At 45.6% G+C, this 16,424-nt stretch overlaps 1 protein-coding gene across 3 annotated transcripts in view; it reads left to right on the forward strand.

Annotated features, from left to right (window-relative positions):
* Positions 1-241: 241 nt before the first annotated feature.
* CD82 (CD82 molecule) overlaps positions 242-16,424 on the forward strand; it is a 28,560-nt gene continuing 12,377 nt past the window's right edge. The window contains exons 1-3 of one of the 3 annotated variants that reach the window (XM_018083001.1): positions 242-260; positions 8,966-9,047; positions 14,485-14,557. In XM_018083001.1, the coding sequence (XP_017938490.1) occupies positions 8,985-9,047; positions 14,485-14,557 (136 nt within the window). In that variant the 5' untranslated portion in view covers positions 242-260; positions 8,966-8,984. Of the gene's footprint in view, positions 261-425; positions 445-1,675; positions 1,698-8,965; positions 9,048-14,484; positions 14,558-16,424 lie in introns of those variants that run through there. The other 2 variants (XM_018083002.1, XM_008919744.2) reach the window with 2 other exon arrangements.

Raw genomic sequence — 16,424 nt, forward strand, 5'->3', positions numbered from 1 at the left:
AGACTAATAGCCTGTCTCTTCTGTTGCTTGAGGAAGCTGACAATCCTAAAGCTTCACAATCATTTGGAATAACAAGGCAGAGGTCTGCTCTGTTTGCTTTGTGGGGGGCTCTGGGTTTTTGGATTTTTTTTTTCTTCTGCCACTTGAGATCATGTGGATATACTCTAGAGGGAGAAGTCTTGGGGAGAATCCTGGTGACAGAAGATGCTTCCATTCTCCTGTGGGCTGGTCTGTCAGCTGCAAGGGACTTCATTGCTCTGGTGAGCACTGATAGCTTGGCAGGGTGTTCGAGCTTCTCCAGAGGCTTAGTCTGAGAAGGACAAGGGAGTGCTCATCACCCTATGCTCTTCTGAGTGGTCTCTACTGCTTTGGCTTCTCAAAGTGTCTGGCTTCAGCTATGGAGTGAACTACAGGAGAACCTGCTATTATTGAGAGTGGTGCTGGGTAAGCTCAGCTTTGTTCCCACGCTAGATGCTGGTGCCTAGGCTCTGCTCAGCCCAATCCACCTGTCTGTGGAGACATGTGGTTTGAGGGCTCAATGAGCAGAGGGGAGGTGGAGAAGAGAGGCTGTTTGTTTTATTGCTGTGCAGGTTGCCAAGCTGAGGAAAACTTCCTGCCCTTGAGGTAAAACTACTCTCTCTGCTAATTCCCGGAAAGAACCAAAAGAGTAGGAAACCTCATTTCCCAGCTCAGGCAGATGCTGTAACTTCTCAGAAGCATGTTTGGCATGGGTGTACTGAATCTAAACACCCACTAGTTATCTGCCCTGGCATCTGAGAAAATGGAAGTAACTGAAAGCCAGTTTGTTTTGAAAGGGAACTTTACAGTAGAAAGTCCTTGACCTTGACCTCTTGCATTTTATGGGAGGAGGAGGTGAAAAAGATAAAAATCAGTTATACTACCTGGCTCCTTCGTAAGTCTCACAATCTCTGGTCCTGTCTTGTAATGTACAAAAAGCTTGTATTAAGGTTTTCTTCCTACCTGGATTGTGGTAACCTTTGGGTGCTCTGGCAGGGTGGGAAAGTTGCTGGGTCTTATTAAGGTATCTACAACCCAATCCCCTTGGAGGAGATTTGTTGGCCTCCAAGGCATTGCTTGCATAAGAATGGAAGCATGGGATCCTGTCCTGTGCAAGTACTTGCACTGGGGATTTCCAGGCTGATGACTGGTGGCAACGGCAAACACTTAGAAGCATCCTCTGCGTGCTGCAGAGCCACACTGGGGAGAAGCTTACCTGAGCGCAAGCAAAGTGCTGCTTGTCTGTGCTGGCCACCCCACTGCAGTTTGGGGTGCAGGTCCTGCTCACAGGCTTTGCCCCTCTGTGGGGAGGTGTGGGGCAGGCGATAGTGGGGGACTGCTTTTGACACACTGGTGCCACTCACAGACACGGGAGCTGGTGGGTGCATCCATTTCAGTTTGCACCCTGACAGTTCCAAGTGCAGAAAACAAAGCTGAGCTGGTCTTGTTGTTGAAGCCATTAAAGAGCCAATATAGTCAAGTGACAGAGTTGCCCAACCAGTTTTGTGAAAGCTGTGCATTTTTACTGCATTGTGTGCTGGCTTTAGTCAGTGTGGTGACCTCTTTCTTAACCTGACCTGCAGCGTTTGTGGCACAACTAACATTCTAATACGTGGCAATAAAAAAGAGAAAGTCCACTAAACTGTACTTTCGACTATTTCTTCTGTCTGTGATTTTTGGTAAGATGATTAATTTTTGTTTGGTTGGTTTGGGTTGGCTTTTTTTTTTTTTTTTTTTAGGGGGAGAGGAGAACCAAATGACTTCTGGGGCAGTTTGTGGGGTTTTGGGTTGGTTTGTTGGTTTTTTTTTTCCTCCCACTTTTTTTGGCAGAGTTGTATCTCTGGTCTTGCTGAATGGAAAGATTTGCTTAAATCAGAGTAATGCTGCATTGCAAATACTGTCATGCTGGGCAAGCATGAGTGTATAGGCTGAAAATAGCAAAGAACTTTCTCAACTTGCCAGTTGTAGGGACTGAAGACGTAATTAAATGTTGGCTTTCAAACTGAAGTGTGAAGACCAGATGTTCTCAAAACCTGTTAATGCCACTTGCAAATACAGAGATGAAAACATGCTTCTAAAACCTGTGCTGCTTTTTGATACTGAACTGTGAGATCGGTTTCTTTTTAACAATATGATAGTGGTTTATAAATATCTAATCACTTCCCCTCGAGCATCAGAAGTACATTTCTAAAAATGCATTTCCTTTTTAGAAAATGCACAACATACTTGCTATGAAAAAACATGCTGAAAAAACTCTGCCATCGTAGGTACCCCTATGAGTGCTTTCTAATGTAGGGTCTCACTGGAGGACACTGTTGCCAGTCAAATTATTCACACAACAGTATACTAGATACAGATGTTAACAGATGCACCAGGAACAAATCTACCTTTGCGGTGTGAGCTGATGCATTATCTCAGAAACTATTCCTGAGAAATCTTGTGGTATTTCTTGCAGCTAACCATTCCAGTGGTATTTCTTGCAGCTAACTGCAGCTAACTTGCCTACTTGGTTCTAGGCTGTTGCTCTGATCTGCTCCCCTTAGTCCAGGGATAGCAAATGTGGGACTGCATGCAGGCTTGAATCTCTGTCCTGCAGATGTCTTGCAGACAATGTTAGGGTCTTGCTGTACATGCCTGTACTGCGAAGTGCTAGTTCAAAGTTTGTGGACAATTAAGTGTGGTGCTGCAGTTTGCAGCCTGATATAGCTGTGCTCCTTTCTCTTTGCCTAGCCCTCAGACCACCTGCTCTAGCTTGAAAGCAATTGCTTCTACTTAAGATAAACAGCACCTGTCTCTAGAGCACATGGGATAGGAGTCTGTTCCAAGTACCTTCTTTTTTCTGTTTCTGACATTTGTATTATTCAGAAATAGTTTTCTGCCTTGCCCTGATACTTTCCTTCAAAAAGGAACTATACCTGGATCAGTGAGATATACACACACACACACATAAATATATATATATGTGTATAAATAATCTCTGCAACTGCAAGTGTGGCCTGTTTGAGCAGGTAACCCTAATAAGCAGCCTTCATTTTTAGGATACAGCTTCTCCCTCAATCCTTCCTTTGTAACTTTTGAAGAGGTGCTGTTTGGAAAATCTCCACAACAAATATGATCTTGTTTATGTTTTCAGGGTCATTACACAGCTGGTATTATCTCAGTGAAGCTTAAAGAAAAGTTCAGTGAATTCAGACTTGAGTCATTCATTGGCTTTGCGGTTATTTGCTTGCCAGAGACAAGATGTACTTCCCAGGTGTACTGAAAGTCCAAGGCCTCTGAATATTAACGTCAATGAGATGAACTCCTTAGGATATTCTTTGTATGTTAATGTGGCTGTAACTTGCAGTCTCTGCCCTGAGGGCAGTGGTGTACCTGGTTAACAGGAGACTTAGTAACTCTGTCATTGTTCATTAACTGGTACTGTTGTGTGAAGCTGTCCTGTCTCATCACTGCTGATCAGGAGACCTTGTTGCCAAATGCCTGTTCTGTACGTGCATGGATAGAGAAGGAGCTGAGCTTCTGGGTGCAAGGGCTCAGAATCCTGCAAAGGATAACCTGTTTCCTTCTGTCCCGTGGCTTTCTGAGCTGCCCTTTCCCCACTCTCTTCTTCTGCATGGGTGTGTCTGGCTTGGAGCTGGAAAAAAAGGGATCAAGGGGAAGTGATTAGATCATTTAGTGACCAACTTCTTTATTAAGCTGGCTTCTTGGGTCGCTAGCCAGGTGTGCGTCTAATCTGGTCCTGGTTTCTGGATTGGGATAATACTGCAGAAAGCAACTGGCCTTCAAAATGGCCTCAACCTCTGCAAATTACTGTGCAGATAAACATCTTTATGGAATCAGCAATATGCTGATCCTTTCCTAGGGACAAATGCTAGTTGCTTTGGTCAGAGAGAGCCAGTTCTGTAACCTGAGTACATCAGTGGGAGTTCCTCCTTCTCCAGGGTTTCTTGATCAATCTGTCTGCAAATTAACCCAGCTAACCTTGGTCAATGTTGTGGTGTGAAGAAAAGGGAGAGAGGTGAGATCAGATCAGGGAGAACTTTAAAAATTTTCAGCGTGCAGCCTGGTAATAAAATCTTGAGGGAGACACCTTGTTGCAATATGTAAGGCTTGGTTGTAGGCATGGGAATGTCGTGGTTGCCGGTTGTGTTAAGAAGCACTTGCAGTGCATGAGATTGGCTGAGGTTGCTTCAGTGGACCAGCTGGACTTTGACCCAGAGGTCCCACCTGCCACATCAGATGCAAGATTTGAAGAGTCAGGAGCCTCAAGGTATGCTGCAGAACCTTGGTTCACAGTGCTTGCTGCTGCATCTCTGCATGTGCCAAGTTGGATGTTTCTCCTTGAGCAGGCAGGAGGGATAGCAGAACTGAGACAGCGTGCCAGCCTTACAGGGCATTTGAGGTGTTTGTGGGGGTAAGGGAAATAGCAACTTGAGAGAACCAAATCTGGTGCTGACTTGACCTCATCCTAGCCTGGTGGAAGCTGGCTGTAGCACATCCTATAGGGTCTGCCTTTGTTTTATGTCCCCTGATGTTAGAACCTGAGAAGTGGTGGTGAGGAGCAACTGGCCAAAGTACATAGAAACAACCTGCAGCTGCTTTGTAACCAATTATTTCCTTTCCTTAAGCGAGAGCATCTGGGGAAGAGAGGGCAGCATCTTCTGGCTATTTAGATGCATTAAAATGTGCCTTCTTTACTTGAGTTGGGGCTGACTGGCAGAGCTCCTTGCTCTTGGAAGCACGTGTGCTGTCCTTGAGGGTTTGTGTGAACTTTGCACTTGCTTATAAATCTACTGAGACGGTGATTTCCACAGCTGTCGTACTCTGGTTTGTTTTGTGGTTCTTCCTCCTTCTCTTTCACTGCACTCATAAATGAGCCCCTTATTTGTGCTGTACGGTAACTTGGCAGCTGAGGTGCTTCAGGTGCCAGAGCTCATCAGGAAGAAACCTGCAGGGTGAGCATAAGGGTGGTGCTGCAGAGGAGGGCTGAGCTCTTACCGGCAGAGCTGCGTGGCACAGGCATGTACAGTGCTAGCCTGAGCCACATCTCAAACTTCAGTGAACACTAAGCATGCAGTGATTGCTGGGTGGAGGCAATACAGGATCTAATTTGAGAGAGCAGAATTGCAATTAAAAATTAACTTAGCCTCTCTGTCCCTTGACTCATGTGGTTATAATGTCTGTGCGTGAAGTTCCCCCCTCCTGCCTCTCTGGCCAGTGGTGGGTCCCGGAGGCAGAGGTGTTCAACTCTCCCCATATCACCTGTCCTTCTTTGCGGTCACCTTTTACAGGAGGGGGGCTGGGAGTATCACAGACTCCTGCAACAAAAATAAGTTAATCTGACCTGTGATGGGACTCCTGCTGTTGCTAACAAAGCAGGCCTCTGTCTGCCTCTCCACAGGCACATGTCCTGGATTTTGTGCTCCTGCTCTACATACAGGTCTTGCTGTCATTGCTGTTGCTGGGAGAACGACAGGCCTGAGAGCTAGAGGTGAGGGAGGGGGCAGGAAGCCAACCCCGGATGCCAGTCTAGTCTGTGCAGACTTGTTCTGTTCCTCCCCTATGGGAAACCCCAGGGTTCTGGATCAATTGATGCCTTCCTGGACTTAGTTCTCCCTTCAGGTCCTGAGGCTTAAGCTAGGCTAAGAAAGACCCAGAATCAAGTACACAACAGCTGACCAGGCTGTGTTGGCAACCAAGTTTTTATGGCAGTGGTGCCTCAAAGCAGCAAACTGCATAAATCTGCATGTCTTTATGAAGGGGAATGAGAGGCTGGGAGAAATGCCATTCTCCAAGCTGATGGTTTCTTCTGACATCCTCTTCAGAGGTGGCATCAATCTGGAGAATGACAGGGAAAATTTGGACATGTATAGGCAGGATTGTTGAATAGAGTGGGTGTTGCTGCTTGGGGAGGAAGATTAAAATAGTCAAAGCAGTTGGGGTGGAGAGGAAAAGAAAGAAACACAATTGTGGACAATCAGTGGAATTTTAAAACTGCAAACTTAATGTATTAAACGTTTGCATGTGTTGCTGCACGACATTAAGGCTCAAAACTTGACCAGTTTCAAAAGGCGAATGGGCAGCTTTGTGGCTGTGGTACTTAACCCATGTTTTTGCTGTTGAATGGCCTGTGGATATGCCTGCTGGTGATAACTCCAAGCTCGTCTGCTTCCAAACCTGACCTATCTCAAATTTTGTTGAGCTGCTGCTTCTAGTGTTGCTAGTTTTGTGGCTGTTTGTGCAATTTCATAAGGGAAGGTTTTGGGGATTTTCATTAATGCAGTGAACAAAAGCGAGTTACTTTCCGAAGAACAGATGAAGAATTGGAAAATCTGTAATATTTGAATATGTGGGGCCCTAAAGTATTTTAAAAGCTCAAAGCAAAAATCTAAAAACCTATTTCTCTTCTGGCTTGAAAACTGTACTTTGAAGTACTTTATGGCTAGGAGCTATGAAAGAGATATATTGCTCTGTGGAAAGAAGAGAATAGTGCATAGTCCTGTAATGCACAGTTGGGATTTGTTGGGTTTTTGAATAAACATTGAAGATGGTATGCCTTTAACAAATAGCTAGAAGAGCCCTGAAAGCAATATTTTACACTTGTTACCTCAGGCATGTCTTCTTCCACAACAGCTCTTCTCAACTTGTTTGACTACTTAATTAGCTTAAATAACTTATCAATGACTTATCAAAGAAGTGTAGGCAGCTTAAATGACTTATCAAAGAAGTGTGGGCAGAGTTGGAAGTAGGTAGCACAGGGCTATTCCTTAGTGCTAGGAAGCAAGTCAGCAACTACAGGGACTTGCCCCTCCAGTTTGAAAATAAGGAGAATTGGACCTGGAACCAGGCATCTTAAGGTAAGAAGTCCAATGCATTGGGCAGGAGGTTATCTAGCTTAGTTCTTGGCTAGGTTGAAGAGTAGAAAACCATTTGTAACCCCCACAGTAGACATTCGTTATCGGCTAGGGTCCTGGCTGCCTCAGTGTTCTGATTAGACTCCCAGGCTCCAGTTTGTGATGCTATTAAGAGGAGATGTGTTCATGGTGAAGCCAGTAAGCAAGCCAGGTAAATGGGAAATTTTACATCTTAGTTATCCTCTTCAAGTGCAGTCTTAGGTGTTGGTGCCTTTCAGGATTAAGGGCCTGAGAGAACATTTTTCCTGAAGAGGAAAGGAGGAAATCTGCTAACAGAGAGCCTTCACTCATTTTCCTAGGTTGGTAGCGATGCAGCTGTTGTATAGTGCATCTGTGCTGGAACAGAACCAGCTCACAAGTGATGGCTGCACCCAGGGACACTGGAAATGGTAATGCTGTGTGTTTGATATTTGGTGCACATATGCACCAGAAACTATTATGGGAGCTTTTCATGGCTTAATTGAAGGACCTACTTTTGGGTGCTGCTGGTTTTATGGACTCTGACCTGAGGGGTTAACTGAATAAAAACTGACAGATGTTGCTAACCTGGCTGTGCAGTAAGAGCTCCTAGGTGCAGTGACTGCTATATAGATGAGATTTTTGAGATCAGTCTGTAGCACAGCTGAATGAGGTTGTATTTCTGTGCTGCTTTCCCACCTCAGTAGCATCTTGCTAGGTACTGTGCAGCGATGGGCTTAGCATAGTCTCTAGCTATGGCATCCCTTGAAGTTAGAGCAGTAGTGTTATCTTCAGCTGCAGAGTTCAAACTTGTGCTCTCTTCTGGTGGTTAAAGGGTGACCATTGCTTGGTGGGAAGGCTAGCCAGTTATAACAAGGCCCACATACCAGTTTAGCTCCAGAGTTAACCTAAATATTTAATAGGATTAAGCAAAAGCCTTTGATTGAAACAAAAGAACATACTGGGCTCCAGTAATCATTGGTACACCCAGGCTGGCAGAGGGAACCCTGCTGACCTTGCTCTCTGTTGGGGCTATTTCTTCCCAGGCTAGACTGGTGACCCCAGCCTACTATTGCTCTTCCTGTGGCTGTTGATTCTTAAAGCAGCATGGTCTGTTTGCAAGCAAGCAAGGAGATGTTTGCACCAAGCAAGGAGCTTGGTAGAGCAAATTTTAAGGAACTTTAAAAGTCCTCTGTTGCCTATGCAAGAAACATAACTTGAATATCTCCGGTGAGGGAGATGCCACAATGTCTCTGGGCAATCTGTCCCAGTGAGCAGTCACCCACATTGTAGAGTTCTTCGTCACATTCAGGTGAAACTTCCTGTGCATCAATTTCTGTTGTCTCCTATCCTTTTGCTTGACAACACCCAGAAGAGCCTTGATCCATCTTCTTGAAACCCTCCTTTCAGATACTTATAGACATTGATAAGGTCACCTCTCAGTTGCCTCTTCTCGAGGCTGAACAGGCCCAACTGTCTCAGTCTGTCCTCATAAGAGAGACACTCTGGTCCCTTAATTGTCTTTTTTGCCAGTGAATCCAGTGGACTTACTCCAGGAGCTCTTTGTCTTTCTTGTACTCTCTTGATCTCTGAGATGCTCCCCCACCAGTCCTCATATGTTTCTCAGCTGTGCTTCTTCCCCAGGAGGAGGCTCATTTCAGCAGTGGGATTGGTTTGTGGGACTTTTTTCGAGCTTCCGAGCCCTTCGGTGTCAATTGAAGTAGCTTGCATCACTTTTTACCACCAGGAGTAGTAGCTAGAGTTGGTGTTTTGGCTGATGCTACTATTGCAAAGTCTGTATAAATAGTGGTGGAATTAGCAGTGTATTTGTTATTAAATCTCTTCTGGAACTGCTGGTAGCCCTCTTGGCAGCAGTGTCTGTAGTGACAGCAGTGTCCTGTTTTGCTGTCCTGAAAAGGCAACTTGGGTATTCTGTGGAAGACATGCTATCTGTGCATATGCTCTGAGACTCCCTCAGATGATCCAGAGCTCTGCACAGGATAAGGGTGTTGCTCTGAAGTTGCCCGGAGGACCTGTCTGTAGTATAACTGATTGTCTGTCTGCTTTCCCCTTAGGTCCCATAAGTGAAAGAAGATGGGGTCTGGCTGCCTAAAAGTCACCAAGTACTTCCTCTTCCTCTTCAATCTCCTGTTCCTTGTAAGTATTGTGGGCATCTGTGGAGTAGAAAGGAAGGCCTGGACCAAAATTAGCTGGAAAGTGTTTTTTGATGGATGTTGGACCAGCGTATTCACTGAATAAAATGGCTACAGTTTTGGAAGGAGGGAGGGAATCCCTGAAGCTCAGGCATGTCAGAGCTGCTGTGTATGTCTCAGGTGTGCTGAGCAGCTCTGCTCCCAGAACCCACCTGCAGTCTCCAGTGAACACAGCTCCCTTCCTGCACTGGGAAGGGAAAGAGGAGTTATAGGTTCTTTCTGGAAGAAGAGTAGTTGTAACTACTTTCTCTGACACATCTGGAGCAGCAGCTGAACTATCCCTGAGCAGCAAAGCTACAAAACCTGCCAAGTAATGGCAGTGCCCTCCTAAATAGGCCAGGCAGGCTTCAAAGAACAACTCTAATTTTGTTTGAGTCCCAACGGCTGGTTTTGATTTTTAACGAGATGAATTAGTCCAAGTTTGAAATGGAGTTGGGAGGTGGGGCAGACTGGGGCAGGCTTGTCTGGGGAAATGAAGCAGCCCACTGGGTGCAGTTATTTTCAAGTGTGAGGGTTAGCAAAAGATGAACTCCTTTTGGAACAGAATGGGTCTGGAAGGGCCACACACATTCTTGCATGTATCCCTTTTTGAAGCTTACATATTTTGTGTCACGTGGACGGTGTTGGTGATGATCATACTGTTGGTGATGCCTACTTCCATGGAATTGTGTAGTGGGGATGTACAAGGTTTCAGCTTTCCGCATTTCAGCAAGGAATAGCCTGTCTGATATTGTTACACTTGTGCAGTGTGTAAGGAGAAGGAAGGGTCAGGCTGGGAGAGAAGGGAGAGAACTGGAGCATGATAAGGTGAGCACAGCTTTCTGGTCTCTGTCCCTGCACACAGCTTCCCTTTTGCTTCCTTCATGGCTGTACTGTGCTGCTAGCACACAGAATGAACTTGAGGCACATCTGGATCTGGTTTCCCTTGCCTACTGTGCTCGCTCTTTGCTCTTTGCATTTTGCTTCCATCCTAAGAGTAGTTAGGTGTGGTCTATCAGCCCAAAGTCAGGGGTGCTCAGAGCATCCATGGGGAAGGTTCTTGAGAGAGAGGGGAGAGGAGAGTTTTTTCAAGTGCTACTGGGACTTCCAGAGTATGATTCAGTCCACTTTAAAAATAGGAAAAATCCAGCTGAGTCCAGGCCTGTCCCCCTATTAGTGCAGGACTCCTCTGAAGGCATTAATATTCAGGCTGTCTCCTCTCTTGAAGAGGTGATAAATTCTAAGCAGCATATAACAACCAGTCTACCCTGGTAAGCAGAGCTGTATTTGTTAAGGTAGTGTTTGAGTGTTGCTGAAACCCAATACCTGGGCACTGGCTAGTTTTTCTTTATGCCTAAACCTAAGTCCAAGTTCATAAGCTAATCTCTGTACAGAGAAAGTTCTCTTCAAGAAAGCCAGCCTAGTGTATGAGGAAAGGGGATGACAGCCTGATATGCTACAGTGCCTTACAGTAGTGTCACTGTTTTTGCTGTATGCTGTCAATTTTTATTGTGGTATCTCTATTCCACATTGCCTTTCCCTCCCTTGTTTGCTGAGCCATGGTTGCAGGCAGCCTGTGGGGATAGATGTGCTCTCAGGAGGCAGAGTTGAGCTGTTTTGTTGGGCTGACCCACATCTGCGCTGCATTTTCCTAAATTTTGTGAGACTGGTAGGATGGCAGGCTCTGAATCCTTCTGTGGATGCTGAGGAGGCTTGAGCACTCCTCACTGGGTGGCAAGTGATGGGAAGCAGATGTTCTTTGTCTTGTGCACACCCTGCTCCAAACCTACTCTGCTGTAGCACCCAGCCCCTCTCCCTGTTGTGGAAAGCTGGTCTGGTGCACTGAGCTGGGCCTGGAGAGTAAGAGCTTTAAGACAGGTTGTGTGTGAGAAGGTCTGTGCTGACTGAAGGGAAGCTGCTTTAAATGAACTCTTTAAGCCTGCCATGCAGCATGGGCACTATCTTCACCTCAGGCTGCTCTGTCAACGTGAGGTCTCCAAAGCCACTGTGTTGTGGGGTGGATCTCGATACTTCTCGATACTTCTGTCTTGACTGATGGCAAGCTTTTTGCACATGCCAGATGTTGAGGAAGGTGGCATCCATTACTGTCTTGCTATCATAGGAAGTAGTTGACCTGAGAAGTTTTTCCACTATGGTTGTTCAAAGTCTGAATTGGGGAGGGGAGTGTGGTTGTTCTTGAGTTTATACAATGTGGTAGAGCAATACAAATCTAGCAGAGAAACTGCTTGTGTTGAGTTGCTGGGACCTCTCAGCCCAGACAGGTCTTGCATATCTTGGGCTGGTTTCCTGAAGCTGCTGAGTTTTGTTGAGGAGCATGCTTCTGCAAATATGAACATTAATGCTGGTGATGAAGCCCTGTGTCTGCTTTGGACCTTGAGGTGAGCCTATGTAATTGCACCCTGTGCAGGCCAACCCTAGCTGTCTGAAGTGTGTTCTTCAGCCTTGCTGACAATTGAAGCCTTTAGAGACATGCTGGTGACTCTTTTTGGACGTTAGTCATTGAAATAGCACTGCTCTACAGCTTGAGGTCTGTGAGAAAGTCACTTGCTATAGCTGAAGTAGTTCAGGGACTTGGTGGTATTTTGCAGTCTTGGAGCCTTACTTCAGGGAAGGGTTTGACCTGCTTCGATTAAAGGGAAGAAGGTTACTTGGACTGCTTGCCTGCTTGCTAGAAAAGATACCAAAAACACAAGCTTGGAGTATAATCTTAGTTTCTCTCATCAGAACTTAACATTTCTACCTTCTTGGCTAACAGACACGTGCCGTAGCACATGCTTCTTCTTAAAGGGAAAGCAGCTCTTTGAGACAAGTTCAACACTCTTTGGAAACTATTTGTTTAGTATATATAACTGTCCTACTTGTAACCCCTCTGTAAGTGCAGCAGAAGGCTATTACCTAAAGCAAAGTCTGGAGTTTAAGAGCCTTTTTCTTGTCCCCTGTGCCAGGCTCAGTGTTACCTCACACAATCTGAGTGTAAAGGAAAGCAGTGCTGGGGAAGGATAGTTGGGAACCCCCAGCTGCTTTTTCCAGAAAGATGAGTCAGCTCCATCACAGCTTGGTTTTTCCAAGCCCCTCTTGACTGGCTCTCTGTGGGAAACTGCTGACCCTGCCTTGAGGGAGCTGCATCCTTCTGGCTTGGGCATGGAAGGACATTTTGCTGAAATTGGGGGTGAAACCTCCCCCTGTCCCCCCAGGGAGGAGGGGAGACATGTTTTCCCCACTTCAGGAATTTACAGCAATGAAGCAGAGGACTTAAAATCCATGCAAAGCAGACATGATTTCTTCCATGGAGGGTCTGAAGCCAAGGCAGTGGCAGAAGCAGCCTTGCTATGAGATGCAAACTTCTGAAGATGCTGAGCAGAGATACTGTCCTGCTATGATGTAAATATACCTTTGTTAATAGGACAGTGTTTTCTGCCTGGGGCTGTTGCTTCTCTGCCTTCCCCTTGTGGTGTTTTCCACAGCAGCTCCTGGCAAACATACAAGTTGTGGACTGGAGAAAAGATCAGAGTGAAAACAGGCCTTGGATACTTTGAGCACCTCATAGCAAATAACTTCCCAGAAATTCTTCTCAGAAGCCCTTCTGTGTTTTGTCTGCAACAGCAAAACTTAGGTGACATTTCAGGGTCAGTGAACCAAAAGAGATGTCCCATATGCCTGGTTTACATCTTTGTTAAGACAAATATTTATTGAGACTATTACCTAAATAGTTTAAATAGTTTAAATGTGAGACTGCCTCAGACTGTCAGTTCAGCAGTTCTGGGTACTACCAAGTTTGAGAGGAATTTTTTAGGTGTCACAGCTGTTGCACATTCAAGAGGCCTTTCTAACTTGATCACCAGATTGCGTGTTGCGGGTGCAGCATGTTGGAGCAAGGGGGAGTTCTTTTTTTTCTGGGATACAACAGCTACATTTTTTCTGAATCTGAGTCAGTATGCTCCATCCATCTTCATAGGTGGGAACTTGCTTGATGACTTCCTAATCCTGTCCTGAGAGCTAACTACGTTGCACCCTCTGCCAAGCCAGGAAAGCTTGCAAGCAGCTTATTTTAGACTGTGGCTTTATCTTTGCTCGGAAAAGCTTCTTTGTATGAGGAGCTGAAGCGTAGTGTAAACTTTCAAAATGTGGAGCCAATGCCTGTCCATTCTCTACCAGCTTGCTGTAGGTGGTGGTTTGGCACCCCAAGTATCAGAACATTCTCTAATGAAGTACAGAATTGCAATCTCTCTTCAGCCCTGTTAATTTATTTCACTTCATCCTTTCTTGAAATCTTGCTGCTGTTGCTTCTTGCAGTTTATGTCCTCTGGAAGCATCTCACTTGCAATTTTTGTCCTTCCCTTGTCTCTTCAAAGTCTATTTTAGATCTTTGCACAAATGGTTTCCAGTCTCTGCAGACTTCCAGGCTTCTCAGTGTAGTTACCTTATTATGGGTGTAGTGGTGCTCTTCCCCTGTTTTGGGAACTGGGGTCATCTACACTGAAACACCTCACAGTGTAGTATAAAACATGGTGATACTTGGAAGCTGAAACAGAGCATGCTTCCCCTTACCTTCCAAAGTGAGATGGGAAAATTGTGTGTTGCTTGACTTCTCAATTAGGTTCAGCTGAGTCCTCACAGGGATGTATTGCTCTACTAATCCTTGTCCTAGATAAAACTGTGTAGTGAGCAAGGCAGAGGCCGTTTCATAGAGGAGTTTCATAACTCTTGACTCTCTACTGGGGCTAAGATGTGTTGGCTTGAGGGGCTGTGGTATTCTGGCATAAAGTAGGGGCCAAGGCAAATGCCTGAACTTGGCTTTGGAAGGGACGAAGCACTTTGTTCAAAGGAACCTGCTACTGGGGTTTTTGTATTTGTGGTTTGAAGCCGTAACATTATAAGAGCCTGACAAGGCAAAGATTTCCCTTCTGGAAGGGTTCCAGCTGCCAGATATCTAATCCTTTTTCAGGCTTCCAGCCTGGGTCCATAGAGTCATGGGTTTCTCTATTCAAAAAATTTTTAAAATCCTATACGTTTGTCCTTCTTCAGTTCTTCACAGAAGCAATGCACTTACCTTTTGCTTCTGACAACAATGTTCTAGCAGCAGGGCGTCTCTTCCTCAGACTGTTTTGAATGGTCCTCCTATACAACAATATCATGTACTATTCAAATACTGTGTGAAGGACTGCCAAGCAGATCTTGGGGCTCCTGTGCAGTTGGCTGAGGCATTTTTCCTGGAGTCATGCTAATCCTGTTTACTCTGGGAGGAGCACCATGGGGGAGATGGGCGGGAACAGCAAAGGAATGATTGTTTTTAGTCTGGAAATATGGATAATGGTGACTGCCTCCTCTTATTTGTCTAAGCTAATAAACCAGCTATGTATGTTTTGTTCTTGCTCTTTCAGATCCTGGGGGCTGTCATCCTGGGGTTTGGAATATGGATTCTGGCCGACAAAACCAGTTTCATTGCGGTTCTACGTAAGCCCGCGTTTCTTCATCTTCATTCTTCTTCTGAATTGACTTTGGTCTGGAGCTGTGTTTCACCATTATGTAGACTAGGAAAGGCAATACTTTTTGTGCATGGTCTGTGGCCTGAGCAGTAACACTGGTCTTTAGCAAGATGGGACTCTTATCAGGGACAGGACGAAAAGGAGCAACCCTGGAGACACAGTTTTCCTCCTAGTCTTGTGGATTGCAACACCACAGTCAGACTGAGTGAGACCATTGCCACTTCAACCAACAATCCAAATATTTTATCTTAAACATAGGGAATAGTATTTCATCCTATTTTCACTGCATACTCAGTTTCCACAACAGCTTCCTTATTACCGTCGGGTCCAAAGACTCACAATCCCTTAATGTAGTTTTGCTGTGTGAGTCCTCCATGCTTCCATTACTTGCTTTCTGTATTGATCTACTTCAATTTGACTGTTTTAAATGCCAAAGAAAATAAGTACCTAGTTTTATTGATGCTTCATGTACATTGACAGTAGACACTATATTTGTTCCTAAGCAGTTGAGGATGTAGATTTGAGGATTTGATGGACTTTAGTTTTAACAAAGAGTCTACTTTCTGCAATAATCAGAAAAGTGAGCTGACTTAGCAGAGTCTGGGCCTCATAGGACTGTAAGCGGACTTTCACCAAATGAGTAGCTCAACTCCGTCTTTCACAGGCTCTACTTCCTTTGCACTTTTTCCTAGAGGAGACTTCAAACAACTTTTCTGTTTGGTGGGTCTGGTTACTTGTTGCCACTACCTCCAGAATTGCTGAGTCTGACACCAGCCTCAGATGCTGCAGTAAGGCTGTGTGCACACTGCTTGCAGCCCCAGAGAATGAACACTAGTGGCATTCATAGTCCCTCTTCCAACTAGACTGATTCTGCAAGGAGCTTTATCTCCCAAGTCCTGCTGAGCACTCTAGCCTGGCTTTGGAAGGTGCTGGGTGGAGAGATACCCCCTGCTAATACCGCACATGTGAATACTGCTGCACTGTTTTTGTGCTGTGGCATCTGGCTTGCTACTGCAGTACTAGAAGGTCAAGAAGCACAGCAAGGGGTGTTGGTTAATAAACTGGGGACATGAGCAGAAACGAACTAATACATGCAGCCTAAAAGGAGCTTGTCGGGGCCTGGCTGTTTGCAGCACCCCTCGCAGTGTGAAGTGTGCTTAGTACCAGTGGGCCAGCAGCTGTTCCCTCAGGTTGTTGGGTGTAACAGCCACTTGGGGCGGTAGAAGTCCCTGAGCTTGGCTCAGCTTCTTCCCATTTTACTTGGAATCTCTGCTAACAGAGCATTTAAGGATTTTGTTTCCTTCCTGGAGATTTCCAGAATCAGCTCTTTCTCCCTGCCCCCTCACTTCCTTTCCCATGCCTTGCCCCTCTTTGCCTCTGCTTTAGTGACCTAGGCATCAGGGAGGAAGCTGGGCACAGCAGGGCACTCCAGCTGCTGCCAAAGAAGCCTGTTGTACTTGCTTGGCTGCCTGCCCAGTGCAGAGGAAAACATGGAGTGACAGGAAAAGAGCAGGAGTTGAATGCCTGCAGAACCTTCTGTTGCAAGACAAGACTACTGCAGATAAGAAGTGCAAGTATGACTCCTGAACGCTGTCAGTTCACCAAAGGCTTCTGAGTTGGAAATAACTTTTTCTTTCTTGTAATGGAAAGTTGACTTAGTGCTTTCTAGCGCTGTGGAGGTGCTGCAGCCTGGGCACTTGAACACTTAGTGTATGATGGCTGAGCAAATGCAAATTTTGAGAGGGAATAGTATAGACTTGTGAAGGCCACTCCTGTAAGGCTGCTTCTTCAGTAAATGCTTTGCAGTATCACCACCTAATCTGCACAGCAGGAGT

This window comes from Manacus vitellinus, unplaced genomic scaffold (assembly GCF_001715985.3).
Source record: "Manacus vitellinus isolate BGI_N305 unplaced genomic scaffold, ASM171598v3 scaffold_6_pilon, whole genome shotgun sequence".
NCBI classification, from domain to species: Eukaryota; Metazoa; Chordata; class Aves; order Passeriformes; family Pipridae; genus Manacus; species Manacus vitellinus.